This window comes from Stegostoma tigrinum, chromosome 1 (genome assembly GCF_030684315.1).
Source record: "Stegostoma tigrinum isolate sSteTig4 chromosome 1, sSteTig4.hap1, whole genome shotgun sequence".
Classification (NCBI taxonomy): Eukaryota; Metazoa; Chordata; class Chondrichthyes; order Orectolobiformes; family Stegostomatidae; genus Stegostoma; species Stegostoma tigrinum.
Genome location: NC_081354.1, coordinates 191,144,811 through 191,170,546, shown reverse-complemented (window position 1 = coordinate 191,170,546; position 25,736 = coordinate 191,144,811). Strand labels below are relative to the sequence as shown.

The following is a 25,736-nucleotide window of genomic DNA, read 5'->3' as shown; positions in this document are numbered from 1 at the left end:
ACACTCACTGCCACTCACTAACTCACACAGAAACGTGCTAACTCACACTAACACGCGCTAAATCACGCAGGCACACGCTAATGCACACAGACACATGCTGACTCGCACAGACACACACTAAATCACACAGACACACGTTAATTCACACAGACAACACTAGCTCACACAGACACTCGCTGACTCAGACAGACACTCGCTAACGCACACAGACGCACGCTAACTCACAGAGACACACACTGACTCACACAGACACTCGCTGACTCACGCAGACACACGCTAACTCACACAGACACACACTAACTCACACAGACACTCGCTAACTCACACAGACACACGCTAACTCACACAGACACACACTAACTCACACAGACACACGCTAACTCACACAGACACTCGCTGACTTGTGCAGACACTCACTGACTTGTGCAGACACTCGCAAACTCACACAGACACACGCTGACTCACGCAGACACACGCTAACTCACTCAGACACACGCTGACTCGTGCAGACACTCGCTAACTCACACAGACACACGCTGACTCACGCAGACACATACTGACTCACGCAGACACGTGCTGAATCGCACTGACTCTCACAGACACACGCTACCTCGCACAGACACGTGCTGACTCAGGCAGACACGGCATTGACTCACATTGACTTGCACAGACACTCGCTGAATCAGGCAGACACTCGCTGACTCATGCAGACATTCGCTAACTCACACTGACACGCGCTAACTCACACAGACACACACTAACTCACACAGACACATGCTAACTCACACAGACACACTAACTCACACAGACACACGCTAACTCACACTGACACACTAACTCACACAGACACACGCTAACTCACACAGTCACATGCTAACTCACACAGACACTCGCTAACTCACACAGACACACGCTGACTGACACAGACACACACTAACACACACAGACACATGCTAACTCGCACAGACACACACTAAATCACACAGACACATGTTAATTCACACAGACAACACTAGCTCACACAGACACTCGCTGACTCAGACAGACACTCGCTAACGCACACAAACACAGGCTAACTCACACACACACGCGCTGACTCACACAGACACTCGCTGACTCACACAGACACTCGGTGACTCACGCAGACACTCGCTGACTCACACAGACACTCGCTAACTCACACAGACACACGCTAACTCACACAGACACACGCTAACTCACACAGACACTCGCTGACTCACAGAGACACTCACTAACTCTCACAGACACACGCTAACTCACACAGACACACACTAACTCACACAGACACACGCTAACTCACACAGACACTCGCTGACTTGTGCAGTCACTCACTGACTTGTGCAGACACTCGCTAACTCACACAGACACACGCTGACACACGCAGACACACGCTAACTCACACAGACACACGCTGACTCGTGCAGACACTCGCTAACTCACACAGACACACGCTGACTCACGCAGACACGTACTGACTCACGCAGACACGTGCTGACTCGCACTGACTCTCACAGACACACGCTAACTCGCACAGACACGTGCTGACTCAGGCAGACACGGCATTGACTCACATTGACTTGCACAGACACTCGCTGAATCAGGCAGACACTCGCTAACTCATGCAGACACTCGCTGACTCACACAGACACTCGCTAACTCACACAGACACATGCTAACTTACACAGACACACACTAACTCACACAGACACTCGCTGACTCACACAGACAATCGCTAACTCACACAGACACACGCTAACTCATACAGACACACGCTAACTCACACAGACACTCGCTAACTCACACAGACACTCGCTAACTCACACAGACACACGCTGGCTCACACAGATACTCGCTAACACGCACAGACACACGCTGACTCGCACAGACACTCGCTAACTCACACAGACACTCGCTAATTCACACAGACAATCGCTAACACACACAGACACTCGCTGACTCAGGCAGACACTCGCTGACTCATGCAGACACTCACTGACTCATGCAGACACTCACTGACTCAGGCAGACACTCGCTGACTCATGCAGACACTCGCTGACTCATGCAGACACTCACTGACTCAGGCAGACACTCGCTGACTCATGCAGACACTCGCTGACTCAGGCAGACACTCGCTGACTCGAGCAGACACTCGCTGACTCAAGCAGACACTCGCTGACTCATGCAGACACTCGCTGACTCAGGCAGACACTCGCTGACACGGGCAGACACTCGCTGACTCAGGCAGACACTCGCTGCCTCAGGCAGACACTTGCTGACTTGGGCAGACATGCGCTGACTCACACAGACACTCACTGACTCACACAGACTCGCGCTAACTCACACTGACAAGTGTTAACTCACACTGACTCGCGCTAACTCACACAGACTCGCACTACCTCACACCGACTCGCGCTAACTCACGTAGGCACACGCTAACTCACGCAGGCACATGCTAAGTCGCACTGACACACGCTTTGTTTCACAGACACAGGCTAACCTGCTCTAACTCTCACAGGCACACACTAAGTCGCACTGACACGCGCTAGGTCACACAGACTCGTGCTAACTCACACTGACACGTGCTAACTCATACTGACACGCGCTGACTCACACTGACACGTGCTGACTCACACTGACACGTGCTTACTCACACAGACTCTCGCTGACTGACACTGACACGCGCTGACTCACACTGACACGCGCTAACTCACACTGACACTCGCTAACTCACACAGACTCTCGCTGACTCACACTGACACGCGCTGACTCACACTGACACGCGCTGACTCACACTGACACGCGCTAACTCACACTGACTCTCGCTGACTCACACAGACTCTCGCTGACTCACACTGACACGCGCTGACTCACACTGACACGCGCTGACTCACACTGACACTCGCTAACTCACACAGACTCTCGCTGACTCACACTGACACGCGCTGACTCACACTGACACGCGCTGACTCACACTGACACGCGCTAACTCACACTGACTCTCGCTGACTCACACAGACTCTCGCTGACTCACACTGACACGCGCTGACTCACACTGACACGTGCTGACTCACACTGACACACAGTAACTTACACAGACACACTGTCACTCGCACAGATACAGCCTGACTCACGCGAACTCACACTGACACAAACTAACTCACACTGACTGAAAGTGGCTCTCATTGATGTTTGTGAACGCTGATTAATGCTCTCTCAGTGTCTCTCACCATCACATACACACAGAGTGACACTTCCTCCTCCTGCCAGACTGTGCCAGATACTGACAGACCCAGTTACTATTGTACCCAGCTCAGCCTGTCTCTGAAACTCCAAATGCCCCTGCGCTTGTTTCCAGAGAACCACTTTTATTGTGAGTTGTTCTGTTCTTTACTTTCCACAGGTGCTGGGCCAGAGACAACAGGAGCTGGACGACCATCCACAGCTGCACATTTTCCAAACAACTCTGCTGCAAGTAAGCAGTCTAACGCAATATCGCGCTCGGTCTTGTCTAATTATAATGTGAAGCAGAGAATATGTTGATTAAATAATACAGAGGCACTGACACAGAGAGACACACTGGAACTGTCATATTGACACACACTAATTCAAACTGACACACACAAACTCACATTGACACACAGTCATCTTCACACTGAAACTGTCACACAGAAACACACTACCTCGCACAGAAACTCTCTAACTCACACTGACACACGCGAACTCACTCAGACATATGCTAACTCATGCATACGCTAACTCACACTGCACATGCAAACTCACACAGACACAGGCTGACTCACACAGACACACACTAACTCACACAGACACTCGCTGACTCACACAGACACACACTAGCTCACACAGACACTCGCTGACTCACACAGACACACACTAACTCACACAGACACTCGCTAACACACACAGACACACACTAACTCACACAGACACTCGCTGACTCACACAGACACACACTAACTCATACAGACACACGCTAACTCACACAGACGCACACTAACTCACACAGACACTCGCTGACTCACACAGACACACACTAACTCATACAGACACACGCTAACTCACACATACACACACTAACTCACACAGACACTCGCTGACTCACACAGACACACACTAACTCACACAGACACTCGCTTAATCACACAGACACACACTAACTCACACAGACACACACTAACTCATACAGACACACGCTGACTCACACAGACACACACTAACTCACACAGACACTCGCTAACACACACAGACACACACTAACTCACACAGACACTCGCTGACTCACACAGACACACACTAACTCATACAGACACACGCTAACTCACACAGACGCACACTAACTCACACATACACACACTAACTCACACAGACACTCGCTAACACACACAGACACACACTAACTCACACAGACACACGCTAACTCACACAGACACACACTAACTCACACAGACGCACGCTAACTCACACAGACACTCGCTAACTCACACAGAAACACACTAACTCTCACAGACACTCGCTAACTCACACAGACACGCGCTAACTCACACAGACGCACTCATTCACACAGACACACACTAAATCACACAGACACATGTTAATTCACACAGACAACGCTAGCTGACACAGACACACGCTGGCTCACGCAGACATGCACTAACATCCAAGACACTCGCTAACTTACACAGACACTCGCTAACTCACACAGACACTCGCTAACGCACACAGACACACACTAACTCACACAGACATACGCTGACTCACACAGACACTCGCTAACACCCACAGACACACGCTAACTCACACAGACGCACTCATTCACACAGACACACGCTAACTGACACAGACACATGCTAACTCACACAGACACTCGCTAACTCACACAGACAAAGGCTGACTCACACAGACACAAACTAACACACACAGACACATGCTAACTCACATAGACACTCGCTAACACGCACAGACACTCGCTAACTCACACAGACACATGCTAACTCACACAGACACTCGCTAACTCACACAGACAAAGGCTGACTCACACAGACACAAACTAACACACACAGACACATGCTAACTCACATAGACACTCGCTAACACACACAGACACACACTAACTCACACAGACACTCGCTAACACACACAGACACTCGCTGACTCAGGCAGACTCTCGCTGACTCGGGCAGACACTCGCTGACTCAGGCAGACACTTGCTGACTTGGGCAGACATGCGCTGACTCACACAGACACTCACTGACTCACACAGACTCGCGCTAACTCACACTGACAAGTGTTAACTCACACTGACACGCGCTGACTCACTCTGACACGCACTGACTCACACAGTGACGCTAACTCACACTGACCCGCGCTAACTCACACAGACTCGCACTACCTCACACCGACTCGCGCTAACTCACGTAGGCACACGCTAACTCACGCAGGCACATGCTAAGTCGCACTGACACATGCTACGTCACACAGACACAAGCTCAACTCGCTCTAACTCTCACAGACACACACTAAATCGCACTGACACACGCTAGGTCACACAGACTCACACTAACTCACACAGACTCGCGCTAACTCACACAGACTCGTGCTAACTCATACTGACACGCGCTGACTCACACAGACACGCACTGACTCACACTGACACGCGCTGACACACACTGACACGCGCTAACTCACACTGACACATGCTGACTCACACAGACTCTCGCTGACTCACACTGACACGCGCTGACTCACACTGACACGCGCTGACTCACACAGACTCACACTAACTCACACAGACTCGCGCTGACTCACACAGACTCGTGCTAACTCACACAGACACGCACTGACTCACACTGACACGCGCTGACTCACACTGACACGCGCTAACTCACACTGACACGTGCTGACTCACACAGACTCTCGCTAACTCATACTGACACGCGCTAACTCATACTGACACGCGCTGACTCACACAGACACTCGCTAACTCACACAGACTCGTGCTGACTCACACTGACACGCGCTAACTCACACTGACACTCGCTAACTCACACAGACTCTCGCTGACTCACACTGACACGCGCTGACTCACACTGACACGTGCTGACTCACACAGACTCTCGCTGACTCACACTGACACGCGCTGACTCACACTGACACACAATAACTTACACAGACACACTGTCACTCGCACAGATACACCCTGACTCACGTGAACTCACACTGACGCACACTAACTCACACTGACACACACTAACTCACACTGACTGAAAGTGGCTCTCATTGCTGTTTGTGAACACTGACTGATGCTCTCTCAGTGTCTCTCACCATCAGATACACACAGAGTGACACTTCCACCTCCTGCCAGACTGTACCAGATACTGACAGACCCAGTTACTATTGTACCCAGCTCAGCCTGTCTCTGAAACTCCAAATGCCCCTGCGCTTGTTTCCAGAGAACCACTTTTATTGTGAGTTGTTCTGTTCTTTACTTTCCACAGGTGCTGGGCCACAGACAACAGGAGCTGGACGACCATCCACAGCTGCACATTTTCCAAACAACTCTGCTGCAAGTAAGCAGTCTAACGCAATATCGCGCTCGGTCTTGTCTAATTATAATGTGAAGCAGAGAATATGTTGATTAAATAATACAGAGGCACTGACACAGAGAGACACACTGGAACTGCAATATTGACACATACTAATTCAAACTGACGCACACTGACACACAGTCATCTTCACACTGACACACTCACACAGACACACACTAACTCACACAGACACACGCTAACTCACTCAGACACTCGCTAACTCACACAGATACGCGCTAACTCACACAGACACACGCTGACTCGCACAGACACTCGCTGACTTGTGCAGACACTCGCTGACTCGTGCAGACACTCGCTAACTCACGCAGACACGTACTGACTCACGCAGACACGTGCTGACTCGCACTGACTCTCACAGACACACGCTAACTCACCCAGACACTCGCTGACTCAGGCAGACACTCGCTGACTCATGCAGACACTCACTGACTCGGGCAGACACTCACTGACTCGGGCAGACACTCGCTGACTCAGGCAGACACTTGCTGACTTGTGCAGACATGCGCTGACTCACACAGACACTCACTGACTCACACAGACTCGCGCTAACTTGCACTGACACGTGTTGACTCACACTGACACGCACTGACTCACTCTGACACGCACTGACTCACACAGACGCGCTAACTCACACTGACTCGTGCTAACTCACACAGACTCACACTACCTCACACCGACTCGCGCTAACTCACGCAGGCACATGCTAAGTCGCACTGACACACGCTAAGTCACACAGACACAGGCTAACTCGCCTAACTCTCACAGACACACACTAAGTCGCACTGACACGCGCCACACACAGACTCGCACTAACTCACACAGACTCGTGCTAACTCACACTGGCACGCGCTGACTCACACCGACACGCGCTGACTCACTATGACACATGCTGACTCACACTGACACGTGCTGACTCACACAGACTCTTGCTGACTCACACAGACACACAGTAACTTACACAGACACACTGTCACTCGCACAGATACACCCTGACTCACGCGAACTCACACTGACACACACTAACACACACTGACTGACAATGGCTCTCATTGATGTTTGTGAACACTGACTGATGCTCTCTCAGTGTCTCTCACCATCAAATACACTCAGAGTGACACTTCCTCCTCCTGCCAGACTGTACCAGATACTGACAGACCCAGTTACTATTGTACCCAGCTCAGCCTGTCTCTGAAACTCCAAATGCCCCTGCGCTTGTTTCCAGAGAACCACTTTTATTGTGAGTTGTTCTGTTCTTTACTTTCCACAGGTGCTGGGCCACAGACAACAGGAGCTGGACGACCATCCACAGCTGCACATTTTCCAAACAACTCTGCTGCAAGTAAGCAGTCTAACGCAATATCGCGCTCGGTCTTGTCTAATTATAATGTGAAGCAGAGAATATGTTGATTAAATAATACAGAGGCACTGACACAGAGAGACACACTGGAACTGTCATATTGACACACACTAATTCAAACTGACGCACACTGACACACAGTCATCTTCACACAGACACTCGCTAACTCACACAGACACACACTAAGTCACACAGACACACTAATTCACACAGACACACACTAAATCACACAGACACATGTTAACTCACACAGACAACGCTAGCTCACACAGACACTCGCTAACTGACACAGATGCACGCTAACTCACACAAACGCTAACACACAAGACACTCGCTGACTCACACAGACACACGCTGACTCACACAGATACGCGCTAACTCACACAGACACTCGCTGACTCACACAGACACACGCTAACTCACACAGACACTCGCTGACTCACACAGACACACGCTAACTCACACAGACACTCGCTGACTCACACAGACACACGCTAACTCACACAGACACTCGCTGACTCACACAGATACGCGCTAACTCACACAGGCACACGATGACTCGCACAGACACTCGCTGACTCACACAGACACTCGCTAACTCACACAGACACGCGCTAACTCACACAGACACTCGCTAACTCACACAGGCACACGATGACTCGCACACACACTCGCTAACTCACACAGACACACACTGACTCATGCAGACACGTACTGACTCACTTAGACACTGGCTGACACGCACTGACTCTCACAGACACTCGCTAACTCACACAGACACTCGCTAACTCACACAGACACACACTGACTCACACAGACACACGCTGACTCACGCAGACACGTGCTGACTTGCACTGACTCTCACAGACACACGCTAACTCGCACAGACACGTGCTGACTCAGGCAGACACGGCATTGACTCACACTGACTTGCACAGACACTCGCTGAATCAGGCAGACACTCGCTGACTCATGCAGACACTCGCTGACTCAGGCAGACACTCGCTGACTCGGGCAGACACTCGCTGACTCAGGCAGACACTCGCTGACTCGGGCAGACACTCACTGACTCAGGCAGACACTCACTGACTCATGCAGACACTCGCTGACTCAGGCACACACTCACTGACTCCGGCAGACACTCGTTGACTCAGGCAGACACCCGCAGACTCAGGCAGACACTCACTGACTCAGGCAGAGACTCGCTGACTCGGGCAGACACTCGCTGACTCAGGCAGACACTCGCTGACTCGGGCAGACACTCGCTGACTCAGGCAGACACTTGCTGACTTGGGCAGACATGCGCTGACTCACACAGACACTCACTGACTCACACAGACTCGCGCTAACTCACACTGACAAGTGTTAACTCACTCTGACACGCGCTGACTCACTCTGACAGGCACTGACTCACACAGTGACGCTAACTCACACTGACCCGCGCTAACTCACACAGACTCGCACTACCTCACACCGACTCATGCTAACTCACTCAGGCACATGCTAAGTCGCACAGACACAGGCTCAACTCGCTCTAACTCTCACAGACACACACTAAATCGCACTGACACGCGCTAGGTCACACAGACTCACACTAACTCACACAGACTCGCGCTAACTCACACAGACACACACTAAATCGCACTGACACGCGCTAGGTCACACAGACTCACACTAACTCACACAGACTCGCGCTACCTCACACAGACTCGCGCTAACTCACGCAGGCACATGCTAAGTTGCACTGACACACGCTAAGTCACACAGACACAGGCTAACTCACTCTACCTCTCACAGACACACACTAAGTCGCACTGACACGCGCTAGGTCACACAGACTCGCACAGACTCGCGCTAACTCACACAGACTCGTGCTAACTCACACTGAGACGCGCTAACTCATACTGACACGCGCTGACACACACTGACACGCGCTGACTCACACTGACACGCGCTGACTCACACTGACACGTGCTGACTCACACAGACTCTCGCTGACTCACACAGACTCTCGCTGACTCACACAGACACACACAGTAACTTAGAGATAATGTGAACTGCAGATGCTGGAGAATGCAAGATAATAAAGTGTGAGGCTGGATGAACACAGCAGGCCCAGCAGCATCTCAGGAGCACAAAAGCTGACGTTTCGGGCCTAGACCCTCCATCAGAGAGGGGAATGGTGTGAGGGTTCTAGACTAAATAGGGAGAGAAGGGGAGGCAGACCAAAGATGGAGAGAAAAGAAGATAGGTGGAGAGGAGAGTATAGGTGGGGAGGTAGGGAGGGGATAGGTCAGTCCAGGGAAGACGGACAGGTCAAGGAGGTGGGATGAGGTTCGTAGGTCGGAGATGGGGGTGCAGCTTGGGGTGGGAGGAAGGGATGGGTGAGAGGAAGAAGAGGTTAGGGAGGCAGAGACAGGTTGGACTGGTTTTGGGATGCAGTGGGTGGGGGGGAAGAGCTGGGCTGGTTGTGTGGTGCAGTGGGGGGAGGGGACGAACTGGGCTGGTTTAGGGATGCCGTAGGGGAAGGGGAGATTTTGAAACTGGTGAAGTCCACATTGATACCATTAAGCTGCAGGGTTCCCAAGCGGAATATGAGTTGCTGTTCCTGCAACCTTCGGGTGGCATCATTGTGGCACTGCAGGAGGCCCATGATGGACATGTCATCTAAAGAATGGGAGGGGGAGTGGAAATGGTTTGCGACTGGGAGGTGCAGTTGTTTGTTGCGAACCGAGCGGAGGTGTTCTGCAAAGCGGTCCCCAAGCCTCCACTTGGTTTCCCCAATGTAGAGGAAGCCACACCGGGTACAGTGGATGCAGTATACCACATTGGCAGATGTGCAGGTGAACCTCTGCTTAATGTGGAATGTCATCTTGGGGCCTGGGATAGGGGTGAGGGAGGAGGTGTGGGGGCAAGTGTAGCATTTCCTGCGATTACGGGGGAAGGTGCCGGGTGTGGTGGGGTTGGAGGGCAGTGTGGAGCGAACAAGGGAGTCACGGAGCGAGTGGTCTCTCCGGAAAGCAGACAAGGGAGGGGATGGAAAAATGTCTTGGCTGGTGGGGTCCGATTGTAGATGGCAGAAGTGTCGGAGGATAATGCGTTGTATCCGGAGGTTGGTGGGGTGGTGTGTGAGAACGAGCGGGATCCTTATTGGGCGGTTGTGGCGGGGGCGGGGTGTGAGGGACGTGTTGCGGGAAATGCGGGAGACGCGGTCGAGGGCGTTCTCGATCACTGTGGGGGGAAAGTTGCGGTCCTTGAAGAACTTGGACATCTGGGATGTGCGTGTGTGGAATGTCTTGTCGTGGGAGCAGATGCGGCGGAGGCGGAGGAATTGGGAATAGGGGATGGAATTTTTGCAGCAGGGTGGGTGGGAGGAGGTGTATTCTAGGTAGCTGTGGGGGACGGTGGGCTTGAAATGGACATCAGTTACAAGCTGCTTGCCTGAGATGGAGACAGAGAGATCCAGGAAGGTGAGGGATGTGCTGGAGATAGCCCAGGTGAACTGAAGGTCGGGGTGGAAGGTGTTGGTGAAGTGGATGAACTGTTCGAGCTCCTCTGGGGAGCAAGAGGCAGCGCCGATACAGTCATCAATGTACCGGAGGAAGAGGTGGGGTTTGGAGCCTGTGTAGGTGCGGAAGAGGGACTGTTCCACGTAACCTACAAAGAGGCAGGCATAGCTGGGGCCCATGCGGGTGCCCATGGCCACCCCCTTAGTCTGTAGGAAGTGGGAGCAGTCAAAAGAGAAGTTGTTGAGGGTGAGGACGAGTTCGGCTAGGCGGAAGAGGGTGTCGGTGGAGGGGGACTGGTTGGGCCTGCGGGACAGGAAGAAGCGGTGGGCCTTGAGGCCATCTGCATGCGGAATGCAGGTGTATAGGGACTGGACGTCTATGGTGAAGATGAGGTGTTGGGGGCCAGGGAGGTGGAGGCCGTGGGTGGTGTCACAGACGTAGGTAGGGAGTTCCTGGACCAAAGGGTTGAAAATGGAGTCCAGATAGGTGGAGATGAGTTCGGTGGGGCAGGAGCAGGCTGAGACGATGGGTCGACCAGGGCAGGCAGGTTTGTGGATTTTGGGAAGGAGATAGAAACGGGCCGTGCGGCATTGGGGAACAATGAGGTTGGAGGCTGTGGCTGGGAGGTCCCCTGAGATGATGAGATCACGAATGGTGTTGGAGATGATGGTTTGGTGCTCGGGTGTGGGGTCATGATCGAGGGGGCAGTAGGAGGTGGTGTCGGAGAGTTGGCGTCTGGCTTCGACTTACACAGACACACTGTCACTCGCACAGAAACACCCTGACTCACGCGAACTCACACTGACATGCGCTGACTCACACTGACACGTGCTGACTCACACTGACACGCGCTGACTCACACTGACACGCGCTGACTCACACTGACACGTGCTGACTCACACAGACACGTGCTGACTCACACAGACACACAGTAACTTACACAAACACACTGTCACTCGCACAGATACACCCTGACTCACGCGAACTCTCACTGACACGCGCTGACTCACGCTGACACGCGCTGACTCACACCGACACGTGCTGACTCACACAGACACGTGCTGACTCACACAGGCACACAGTAACTTACACAGACACACTGTCACTCGCACAGATACACACTGACACACGCGAACTCACACTGACACGCGCTGACTCACACTGACACGCGCTGACTCACACAGACTCTCGCTGACTCACACTGACACACAGTAACTTACACAGACACACTGTCACTCGCACAGATACACCCTGACTCACGCGAACTCACACTGACACAAACTAACTCACACTGACTGAAAGTGGCTCTCATTGATGTTTGTGAACACTGACTGATGCTCTTTCAGTGTCTCTCACCATCAGTAAGGCATTTGATAAGGTTCCCCATGGTAGGTTCATTCAGAAGGTCAGGAGGAATGGGATACAGGGGAACTTAGCTGCTTGGATACAGAATTGGCTGGCCAACAGAAGACAGCGAGTGGTAGTAGAAGGAAAATATTCTGCCTGGAAGTCAGTGGTGAGTGGGGTTCCACAGGGCTCTGTCCTTGGGCCTCTACTGTTTGTAATTTTTATTAATGACTTGGATGAGGGGATTGAAGGATGGGTCAGCAAGTTTGCAGACGACACAAAGGACGGTGGTGTCGTTGACAGTGTAGAGGTCTGTTGTAGGCTGCAGCGGGACATTGACAGGATGCAGAGATGGGCTGAGAGGTGGCAGATGGAGTTCAACCTGGATAAATGCGAGGTGATGCATTTTGGAAGATCGAATTTGAAAGCTGAGTACAGGATTAAGGATAGGATTCTTGGCAGTGTGGAGGAACAGAGGGATCTTGGTGTGCAGATACATAGATCCCTTAAAATGGCCACCCAAGTGGACAGGGTTGTTAAGAAAGCATATGGTGTTTTGGCTTTCATTAACAGGGGGATTGAGTTTAAGAGTCGTGAGATCTTGTTGCAGCTCTATAAAACTTTGGTTAGACCGCACTTGGAATACTGCGTCCAGTTCTGGGCGCCCTATTATAGGAAAGATGTGGATGCTTTGGAGAGGGTTCAGAGGAGGTTTACCAGGATGCTGCCTGGACTGGAGGGCTTATCTTATGAAGAGCGGTTGACTGAGCTCCGTCTCTTTTCATTGGAGAAAAGGAGGAGGAGAGGTGACCTAATTGAGGTATACAAGATAATGAGAGGCATAGATAGAGTTGATAGCCAGAGACTATTTCCCAGGGCAGAAATGGCTAGCACGATGGGTCATAGTTTTAAGCTGGTTGGTGGAAAGTATAGAGGGGATGTCAGAGGCAGGTTCTTTACGCAGAGAGTTGTGAGAGCATGGAATGCGTTGCCAGCAGCAGTTGTGGAAGCAAGGTCATTGGGGTCATTTAAGAGACTGCTGGACATGTATATGGTCACAGAAATTTGAGGGTGCATACATGAGGATCAATGGTCGGCACAACATTGTGGGCTGAAGGGCCTGTTCTGTGCTGTACTGTTCTATGTTCTATGTTCTATACACTCAGAGTGACACTTCCTCCTCCTGCCAGACTGTACCAGATACTGACAGACCCAGTTACTATTGTACCCAGCTCAGCCTGTCTCTGAAACTCCAAATGCCCCTGCGCTTGTTTCCAGAGAACCACTTTTATTGTGAGTTGTTCTGTTCTTTACTTTCCACAGGTGCTGGGCCACAGACAACAGGAGCTGGACGACCATCCACAGCTGCACATTTTCCAAACAACTCTGCTGCAAGTAAGCAGTCTAACGCAATATCGCGCTCGGTCTTGTCTAATTATAATGTGAAGCAGAGAATATGTTGATTAAATAATACAGAGGCACTGACACAGAGAGACACACTGGAACTGTCATATTGACACACACTAATTCAAACTGACGCACACTGACACACAGTCATCTTCACACTGACACACTCACACAGACACACGTTAACTCACGCAGACACACGCTAAGTCACACAGACACGCTAATTCACACAGACACACACTAAATCACACAGACACATGTTAATTCACACAGACAACGCTAGCTCACACAGACACTCGCTAACGCACACAGATGCACGCTAACTCACATAGACAAACGCTAACACCCAAGACACTCGCTAACTCACACAGACACACGCTGACTCACGCCGACACGCACTGACTCGCACAGACACTCGCTAACTCACACAGACACACGCTGACTCGCACAGATACGTGCTAACTCACACAGACACGCGCTAACTCACACAGATAAGTGTTACCTCACACAGACACACGGTAACTCGCACAGACACACGCTGACTTGCACAGATACGCGCTGACTCACACAGACACACGCTAACGCATACAGACACTCGCTAACTCACACAGACACTCGCTGACTCACACAGACACTCGCTAACTCACACAGACACACACTAACTCGCACAGACACACGCTAACTCGCACAGACACACGCTAACTCACACAGACACTCGCTGACTCTCACAGACACTCGCTGACTCGCACAAACACACGCTGACTCACACAGACACACACTGACTCACACAGACGCTCGCTAACTCACACAGACACACACTGACTCGCACAGATACGTGCTAACTCACACAGATACGTGCTACCTCACACAGACACACGCTAACTCGCACAGACACACGCTGACTTGCACAGATACGCGCTAACTCACACAGACACACGCTAACTTGCACAGACACTCGCTGACTCACACAGACACTCGCTAACTCACACAGATATGCGCTAACTCACACAGACACACGCTAACGCATACAGACACTCGCTAACTCACACAGACACTCGCTGACTCACACAGACACTCGCTAACTCACACAGACACGTGCTGACTCAGTCAGACACGGCATTGACTCACATTGACTTGCACAGACACTCGCTAAATCAGGCAGACACTCGCTGACTCATGCAGACACTCGCTGACTCAGGCAGACACTCGCTGACTCGGGCAGACACTCGCTGACTCGGGCAGACACTCACTGACTCTGGCAGACACTCGCTGACTCAGGCAGACACTCACTGATTTATGCAGACACTCGCTGACTCAGGCAGACACTTGCTGACTTGGGCAGACACTCACTGACTCAGGCAGACACTCGCTGACTCAGGCAGACACTCGCTGACTCGGGCAGACACTCGCTGACTCAGGCAGACACTCGCTGACTCATGCAGACACTCGCTGGCTCAGGCAGACACTTGCTGACTCATGCAGACACTCGCTGACTCGGGCAGACACTCGCTGACTCAGGCAGACACTCGCTGACTCAGGCAGACACTCACTGACTCATGCAGACACTTGCTGACTTGGGCAGACATGCGCTGACTCACACAGACTCTCACTGACTCACACAGACTCGCGCTAACTCACACTGACAAGTGTTAACTCACTCTGACACGCGCTGACTCACTCTGACACGCACTGACTCACACAGTGACGCTAACTCACACTGACTCGTGCTAACTCACACAGACTCGCACTACCTCACACTGACTTGCGCTAACTCACGTAGGCACACGCTAACTCACGCAGGCACATGCTAAGTCGCACTGACACATGCTACGTCACACAGACACAGGCTAACTCGCTCTACCTCTCACAGACACACATTAAGTCGCACTGACACGCGCTAGGTCACACAGACTCGCACAAACTCACACAGACTCGAGCTAACTCACACTGAGACGCGCTAACTCATACTGACGCGCTAACTCACACTGACACGCGCTGACTCACACTGACACGTGCTGACTCACACAGACTCTCGCTGACTCACACTGACACACGCTGACTCACACAGACACACAGTAACTTAGAGATAATGGGAACTGCAGATGCTGGAGAATGCAAGATAACAAAGTGTGGAGCTGGATGAACACAGCAGGCCCAGCAGCATCTCAGGAGCACAAAAGCTGACGTTTCGGGCCTAGACCCTTCATCAGAGTGGGGGATGGTGTGAGGGTTCTGGAATAAATAGGGAGAGAGGGGGAGGCGGACCGAAGATGGAGAGAAAAGAAGATTGGTGGAGAGGAGAGTATAGGTGGGGAGGTAGGGAGGGGATAGGTCAGTCCAGGGAAGACGGACAGGTCAAGGAGGTGGGATGAGGTTAGTAGGTAGGAGATGGGGGTGCAGCTTGGGGTGGGAGGAAGGGATGGGTGAGAGGATGAACAGGTTAGGGAGGCAGAGACAGGTTGGACTGGTTTTGGGATGCAGTGGGTGGAGGGGAAGAGCTGGGCTGGTTGTGTGGTGCAGTTGGGGGAGGGGACGAACTGGGCTGGTTTAGGGATGCCGTGGGGAAAGGGGAGATTTTGAAGCTGGTGAAGTCCACATTGATACCATTAGGCTGCAGGGTTCCCAAGCGGAATATGAGTTGCTGTTCCTGCAACCTTCGGGTGGCATCACTGTGGCACTGCAGGACCCCATGATGGACATGTCATCTAAAGAATGGGAGGGCGAGTGGAAATGGTTTGCGACTGGGAGGTGCAGTTGTTTGTTGCGAACCGAGCGGAGGTGTTCTGCAAAGCGGTCCCCAAGCCTCCGCTTGGTTTCCCCAATGTAGAGAAAGCCACACCGGGTACAGTGGATGCAGTATACCACATTGGCAGATGTGCAGGTGAACCTCTGGGATAGGGGTGAGGGAGGAGGTGTGTGGGCAAGTGTAGCATTTCCTGCGGTTGCAGGGGAAGGTGCCGGGTGTGGTGGGGTTGGAGGGAAGTGTGGAGCGAACAAGGGAGTCACGGAGCGAGTGGTCTCTCCGGAAAGCAGACAGGGGTGAGGATGGAAAAATGTCTTGGGTGGTGGGGTCGGATTGTAGATGGCAGAAGTGTTGGAGGATGATGCGTTGTATCCAGAGGTTGGTGGGGTGGTGTGTGAGAACGAGGGGGATCCTCTTTGGGCGGTTGTGGCGGGGGCGGGGTGTGAGGGATGTGTTGCGGGAAATGCGGGAGACGCGGTCAAGGGCGTTCTCGATCACTGTGGGGGGAAAGTTGCGGTCCTTGAAGAACTTGGACATCTGGGCTGTGCGAGAGTGGAATGTCTTATCGTGGGAGCACATGCGGTGGAGGCGGAGGAATTGGGAATAGGGGATGGAATTTTTGCAGGAGGGTGGGTGGGAGGAGGTGTATTCTAGGTAGCTGTGGGAGTCGGTGGGCTTGAAATGGACATCAGTTACAACCTGGTTGCCTGAGATGGAGCCTAAGAGATCCAGGAAGGTGAGGGATGTGCTGGAGATGGCCCAGGTGAACTGAAGGTTGGAGAGAAAGGTGTTGGTGAAGTGAATGAACTGTTCGAGCTCCTCTGGGGAGCAAGAGGCGGCGCCGATACAGTCATCAATGTACCAGAGGAAGAGGTGGGGTTTGGAGCCTGTGTAGGTGCGGAAGAGGGACTGTTCCACGTAACCTACAAAGAGGCAGGCATAGCTGGGGCCCATGCGGGTGCCCATGGCCACCCCCTTAGTCTGTAGGAAGTGGGAGGAGTCAAAAGAGAAGTTGTTGAGGGTGAGGACGAGTTCGGCTAGGCGGATGAGGGTGTCGGTGGAGGGGGACTGGTCGGGCCTGCGGGACAGGAAGAAGCGGAGGGCCTTGAGGCCATCTGCATGCGGAATGCAGGTGTATAGGGACTGGACGTCTATGGTGAAGATGAGGTGTTGGGGGCCAGGGAGGTGGAGCGCGTGGGTGGTGTCACGGACGTAGGTAGGGAGTTCCTGGACCAAAGGGGAGAAAATGGAGTCCAGATAGGTGGAGATGAGTTCGGTGGGGCAGGAGCAGGCTGAGACGATGGGTCAACCAGGGCAGGCAGGTTTGTGGATTTTGGGAAGGAGATAGAAACGGGCCTTGCGGGGTTGGGGAACATTGAGGTTGGAGGCGGTGGGTGGGAGGTCCCCTGAGGTGATGAGGTCATGAATGGTGTTGGAGATGATGGTTTGGTGCTCGGGTGCGGGGTCATGATCGAGGGGGCGGTAGGAGGTGGTGTCGGAGAGTTGGCGTCTGGCCTCGGCTTCCACAGACACACTGTCACTCGCACAGAAACACCCTGACTCACGCGAACTCACACTGACACACGCTAACTCACACTGACTGAAAGTGGCTCTCATTGATGTTTGTGAACACTGACTGATGCTCTCCCAGTGTCTCTCACCATCAGATACACTCAGAGTGACACTTCCTCCTCCTGCCAGACTGTACCAGATACTGACAGACCCAGTTACTATTGTACCCAGCTCAGCCTGTCTCTGAAACTCCAAATGCCCCTGCGCTTGTTTCCAGAGAACCACTTTTATTGTGAGTTGTTCTGTTCTTTACTTTCCACAGGTGCTGGGCCAGAGACGACAGAAGCTGAACTACCGTCCACAGCTGCACATTTTCCAAACAACTCTGCTGCAAGTAAGCAGTCTAACGCAATATCGCGCTCGGTCTTGTCTAATTATAATGTGAAGCAGAGAATATGTTGATTAAATAATACAGAGGCACTGACACAGAGAGACACACTGGAACTGTCATATTGACACACACTAATTCAAACAGACAAGTTACCCTCCTGCCTCCGGACCAACCTCAGGGAATCTCTCTCCCATTGCAACTCTCCTCTCCACCTATCTTCTTTTCTCTCCATCTTCGGTCCGCCTCCCCCTCTCTCCGTATTTATTCCAGAACCCTCACCCCATCCCCCTCTCTGATGAAGGGTCTCGGCCCGAAATGTCAGCTTTTGTGCTCCTGAGATGCTGCTTGGCCTGCTGTGTTCATCCAGCCTCACATTTTATTATCTTGGATTCTCCAGCATCTGCAGTTCCCATTATCACTGACACACAGTCATCTTCACACTGACACACTCACACAGACACACGTTAACTCACACAGACACACGCTAACTCACACAGACACATGCTAATTCACACAGACAACGCTAACTCACACAGACACTTGCCAACACACACAGACACACGCTAACTCACACAGACACGCTAACTCACACAGACACACTAATTCACACAGACACACACTAAATCACACAGACACATGTTAATTCACACAGACAACGCTAACTCACACAGACACACGCTGACTCACACTGACACACGCTAACCCACACTGATACATGCTGATTCACACAGACACACGCTATCTCACACTGACACATGCTGACTCACACTGATACATGGTAACGCACACTGATACACGCTAACTCACACTGACACACGCTGACTCACACTGACACACGCTAACTCACACAGACACACGCTGACTCACACAGACACAAGCTGACTCACACTGATACACGCTAACTCACACTGACACATGCTAACTCACACTGATACACGCTAACTCACACAGAGACATGCCAACGCACACACACGCTGACTCACACTGACACGCTAACGCACACAGACACGCGCAGACTCACAGACACGCGCTGACTCACTGACACACGCTGACTCACACTGTCACATGCTGACTCACACTGACAACGCTCACTCACACTGACACACGCTCACTCACACTGACACATACTAACTCACACTGACACACGCTAACGCACACTGACACGTGCTAACTCACACTGATACACGCTAACTCACACAGAGACATGCCAACGCACACACACGCTGACTCACACTGACACGCTAACGCACATAGACACGCGCAGACTCACAGACACGCGCTGACTCACTGACACACGCTGACTCACACTGTCACATGCTGACTCACACTGACAACGCTCACTCACACTGACACACGCTCACTCACACTGACACATACTAACTCACACTGACACACGCTAACGCACACTGACACGTGCTAACTCACACTGATACACGCTAACTCACACAGAGACATGCCAACGCACACACACGCTGACTCACACTGACACGCTAACGCACACAGACACGCGCAGACTCACAGACACGCGCTGACTCACTGACACACGCTGACTCACACTGTCACATGCTGACTCACACTGACAACGCTCACTCACACTGACACACGCTCACTCACACTGACACATACTAACTCACACTGACACGCCCTGACTCACTGACACACGCTGACTCACACTGACACACACTAACTCACACTGACACACGCTAACGCACACTGACATACACTAACTCACACTGACACACGCTAACTCACACTGACACACGCTAACTCACACTGACACACACTAACTCACACTGACACACGCTAACTCACACTGACACACACTAACTCACACTGACACACACTAACTCACACTGACTGACAATGGCTCTCATTGCTGTTTGTGAACACTGACTGATGCTCTCTCAGTGTCTCTCACCATCACATACACACAGAGTGACACTTCCTCCTCCTGCCAGACTGTACCAGGTACTGACAGACCCATTTACTATTGTACCCAGCTCAGCCTGTCTCTGAAACTCCAAATGCCCCTGCGCTTGTTTCCAGAGAACCACTTTTATTGTGAGTTGTTCTGTTCTTTACTTTCCACAGGTGCTGGGCCAGAGACGACAGAAGCTGAACTACCGTCCACAGCTGCACAGTTAGAAATCACTAGTACTGCAGGTAAATGGTGTAACTCAATATCACCGGCCAGGCAGCATCTTAGGAGCAGGAAAGCTGACATTTTGGGCCTCGACCCTTCATCAGAAATGGGGGAGGGGAAGTGGGATCTGAAAAAATAGGGAGAGAGGAGGAGGCGGGTAGAAGATGGATAGAGGAGAAGAATGGTGGAGAGGAGACAGACAGGTCAATGAGGTGGGGATGGAGCCTGTAGGTCAGTACAGGGAGGATGGACCGGTCAAGGTGATGGGATGAACCTCATAGGTAGAAGATGGGGGTGGGAGGAGGGGATAAGTGGGAGGTAGGGTAGGCTAGGGAGGCAGGGACAAGCTGGGCTGGCTTTGGGATGGGAGGGGGAGTTAAAATTGTTCGCAATAGGGAGGTGCAGTTGTTTACCGCAAACCAAGCGTATCTGTTCTGCAAAGCGGTCCCCAAGCCTCTGCTTCGTTTCCAGTGTAGAGGAAGCCACAACGGGTACAGCTGATGCAGAAAACCACATTGGTAGATGCGCAGGTGAACCTCTGCTTGATGTGGAAAGTCTTCTTGGTGCCTGGGGTGGGGGTGAGGGAGGAGGTGTGGGGGCAAGTGTAGCATTTCCTGCGGTTGCAGGGGAAGGTGCCGGGTGTGGTGGGGTTGGAGGGCAGTGTGGAGCGAACAAGGGAGTCACGGAGAGAGTGGTCTCTCCGGAAAGCAGACAAGGGTGGGGATGGAAAAATGTCTTGGCTGGTGGGGTCCGATTGTAGATGGCAGAAGTGTCAGAGGATGATGCGTTGTATCCAGAGGTTGGTGGGGTGGTGTGTGAGAACGAGGGGGATCCTCTTGGGGCGGTTGTGGCGGGGGCGGGGTGTGAGGGACATGTTGCGCTTTGTGTCAACCCCAGGAAATGAGAGAGACACTAAAGGAGTACTTTGTGTCAGTTTTTACTGTAGAGAAAGAAATGGAGTCTAGTGAATGCAGAGAACTAAACTTTGATGTTTTTTAAAACAGTTTGCATTACAGAAAAGGAAGTTCAGGAGGCCCTAAAGAGTATAAAGGTAGATAAATCCCTGGGACTGATTTAACATATCCCAGAATGTTGTGGGAAGTACGGGAGGAGATTATGAGATCCTTTGCAGAAATATTTGCATCATCTATAACTGTGGGGAGGTGCCTGAAGGCTGGAGGGTGGCTAATGCTGTCTCTTTGTTCAAGAAAGGTTGTAAGGAGGAACTGGGGAACTGTAGACCTCTGAGTCTGACTTCAGTTGTGGGTAAATTGTTGGAGGTGATTATAAAAGATAGGATTTATGGACATGCAAAGAGGCAAACATTGATTAGGGATAGGCAACATGGTTTTGTATGAGGAAAATTGTGTCTCAAAACCTTGATTGAGCTTTTTGAGGAAGTTACCAAATGGATTGATGGTGGAAGAATAGTAGTCATTGTTTATTTATACTTTAGTAAAGCCTTTGACAAGATTCTGCATGGTAGACTAATTAATAAAGTTAGGTCACATGGGATACAGGGTGAGCTTGCCATAATTGGCTTAACGGCAGGAGACAGAGAATTTTTTAAAATTAATTAACAGGATGTGGGTATCACTGGCTGGGCAGCATTTATTGCCCATCCCTAATTGCCCAGAGGGCAGTTCAGAGTCAATCACATTGCTATAGGTCTGAAACCACATGTAGGCCAGACCAGGTAAGGATGGCAGTTTCCCTCCCTGAAGGACATCAGTGATAGCAACAGTGACCACAACACAGTACGATTTAAATTTGTTGTGGACAAGGAAACAGATGGCTGCAAAGGGTGGCTCTGGATTGGGGGAAGGCCGACGTTATTAAAATAACACAGGATCTGCTACAGTAGACTGGGAAGATCTCCTTGTGGTTAAGCCTACAGCAGAGCATTGGGGCCATTCAAAAAGGAGTTAGGGAGGATACAGGTCCAACATGTACCCTTGAGGGAGAAATGGAGGAAGAATGATTTCTGAGAGCCCTAAATGTCTAGCACAGTTCAGGACTGGATAAAGAAGAAATGTTAGACATTCAGCAAGTCCAAAGCGAGCACTTCAGCTGCAGCTCTAGATGAAAACAGGAAATGCAGATGGGAACTTAAGAAAGCAATCAGAAGGCCCAAAAGGAGGCATGGAAAAGGATTTGTGAACAGGATTTGGGAGAACCCTAAGATATTTTGTAAATACATTAAAGGTAAGAGGTTAACCAGAGAAAGAGTCAGGCCCATTTGGGACCAAGGGGAGAACCTGTGTGTAAAGTCGCTGGATATTGGAAGGTTGTTCATTTAATAATTCACTCTGGAAAAGGAGAACATCGGCATGGAATTCAGGAAAAAGGGCTGTGATGAACTCACTCAGTTTGACAGAGGAAATAGGGAGGTATTAGAGGCTCTGTTGGACTTAAAAACAGACAAATCCCTTGGCCTGGTGGGATTGCATCCCAAGCTGCTGTGGAAGGCAAGCAGGAAATCGCAGGGGCTCAGACCCAAATTTTTAATTCCTTTCTGGCCACAGGGGAAGTGCCTGAGGACTGCAGAACAGCTAATGTGGTTCTACTTTTTAAAAGGGGTGGTAGAAATGAACCAGGAAAATGCAGACCAGTCAGTGGTAGGGAAATTCTTTGAGAAAATTCTGAAGGAGCAACTTAATACCCACTTAGAAAGGCATGGGTTAGTCAGCATGACTTTGTCAGAGGGAGTACATGCCTAATTCATTTTTGAGAACTTTTTAAAAATGCGATCAAATGTGTGCATGAGGGAAGTGCAGTTGATGTAGCTTATATGGATTTTTGCAAAGCTTATGACAAGGTCCCACATGGGAGACTGGTTGAGAAGGTGAAAGCACATGGAATTGAAGGAAACCTGGAGAGATGGATCAGAAACTGGCTCAGTAACAGGACACAAAGGGCAGTGGGAGAAGGCTGTTTGAGTGGCTGGAGGCCAGTGTCTAGTGGTGTACCACAAGGATCAGTACTCGGACCCTTATTGTTTGTTAGACACGTGAACGATAGAGATGAAGATGTAGGGAATGTTCAACAAATATGCAAATGACATCAATATTGCTAGAGTGGCTAATAGTGGAGAAGATAGTTGTAGGTTACAGGAAGATATGGATGTGTTGGCCAGATGGGCAGAGCAGTGGCAGATGGTATTGAACCCTGATAAAGTTTAAGGTGATGCACTTTGGAAAAAGAAAGAAGAAGAGGCGGTATTTAATGAATGGCAGGACACTGGGTAACTGAGAGGAACAGAGGGATCTTGGAATGATTATTCACAGATCCCTGCAGACACATGAATAGGATTGTTAAGAAGGCATATGGGACACTGGCTTTCATCAGTTGTGGCAGACAGTATAAGAGCAAGGAGGTAGTGCTAGTGTTGTACAGAGTGTTGGTCAGGCCACAGCTGGAGTACTGTGTCCAGTTCTGGGCACCGCACTACAGGAAGCATGCAATAGCACTAGATGGGGTACCAAAGAGGTTCACCAGAATGTTGCCTGGGCTGGACAAATTGAGCTTTAAGGAGAGACTCGATAGGTTTGGGCTGTTTTCTTTAGAGCAGAGAAGACTGAGATGCTTCTGGTATCAATTCATAGGTGCTCAAAATCGCCTGTTCCACTCCTTCATAGCCTCCTGACACCTCCCCGACAGCGCTGCAAACACCTTGCTAGATCTGCCTACCAATCTCACCTGAAATCAAATTACCCACGTAGTGTATGGCTAGTTCATCTGCCTGGCCAGTTTCTCAAATGAAATGAAAAAGACTTCCACATCCTTTTCATCAAATTTTGGTAATGTTTGTCTTCGGCTATGAGTGGTTGCTCATTCTCAGTCTCCTCCTCATTAAACCTAACCTTCATCTCCATCCTTTTAAAGTTCAAACTCTCTCTCTTTCTTCCTGTCTTCTCTCTCATTTTACTTTTTGCTCTCCTAAGAACCTTCTCTCCCTTTTGTCCTGACTCTTCTTTTCTTTGATTTTCTTTTTTTCTTGCCACTGCCACCAGTGGTTTGCACTGCAGCCTCACAGCGCCAGGGACGCAGGTTCGATTCCCGCCTCGGGCGACTGTCTGTGTGGAGTTTGCACATTCTCCCTGTGTCTGCGGGGGTTTTCTCCCAGTGCCCCGGTTTCCTCCCATAGCCCAAAGACGTGCAGGCTCGGTGGATTGGCCATGCTAAATTACCTGTAGTGTTCAGGGGTGTGTGGGCTATAGGGGGATGGGTCTGGGTGGGATGCTTCAAGGGGCAGTGTGGACTTGTTGGGCCGAAGGGCCTGTTTCCACACTGTAGGGAATCTAATCTAACCTACCTGTAATTCAAACTTCCTCATCTTCCTTTCATTCCCTAGCACCAGTAGTCACATTTGCAAAGCACTTTTTTAAAACTCCACTGCACTTGCTGATTTCTCAGATTTAGCCAGGTGCGTGACCAACTGTTACAATTTCAGCTTTCTTATTAACCCTCGTTAAACCCAAATGAGCAAAACTAACTAATTTCCTAATTCTAACAGTCAATCCTTCCTCTGTCTTTCTAAACTTTCTTGGCAAATTTGAGAAGCATCCTCAAATCCTCAAACCTCTTTAGCAATGTTCAGAGTCATTTCTGTCACTTTTAATTTAATCAACAATAAGTAACAAAAATTAAACAGATTTTTCTCACTAATGTTTTATTTCAAGA

At 50.9% G+C, this 25,736-nt stretch overlaps 1 protein-coding gene across 1 annotated transcript in view; it reads left to right on the top strand.

Moving 5' to 3' along the window:
- Positions 1–2,200: 2,200 nt before the first annotated feature.
- The window catches only part of LOC132209521 (uncharacterized), a 42,551-nt gene continuing 19,015 nt past the window's right edge, over positions 2,201–25,736 (top strand). The window contains exons 1-7 of the mRNA XM_059645120.1: positions 2,201–2,242; positions 3,422–3,493; positions 6,534–6,605; positions 7,912–7,983; positions 14,024–14,252; positions 18,842–18,913; positions 21,002–21,073. Of these exons, the coding sequence (XP_059501103.1) occupies positions 2,201–2,242; positions 3,422–3,493; positions 6,534–6,605; positions 7,912–7,983; positions 14,024–14,252; positions 18,842–18,913; positions 21,002–21,073 (631 nt within the window). The remainder of the gene's footprint in view (positions 2,243–3,421; positions 3,494–6,533; positions 6,606–7,911; positions 7,984–14,023; positions 14,253–18,841; positions 18,914–21,001; positions 21,074–25,736) is intronic.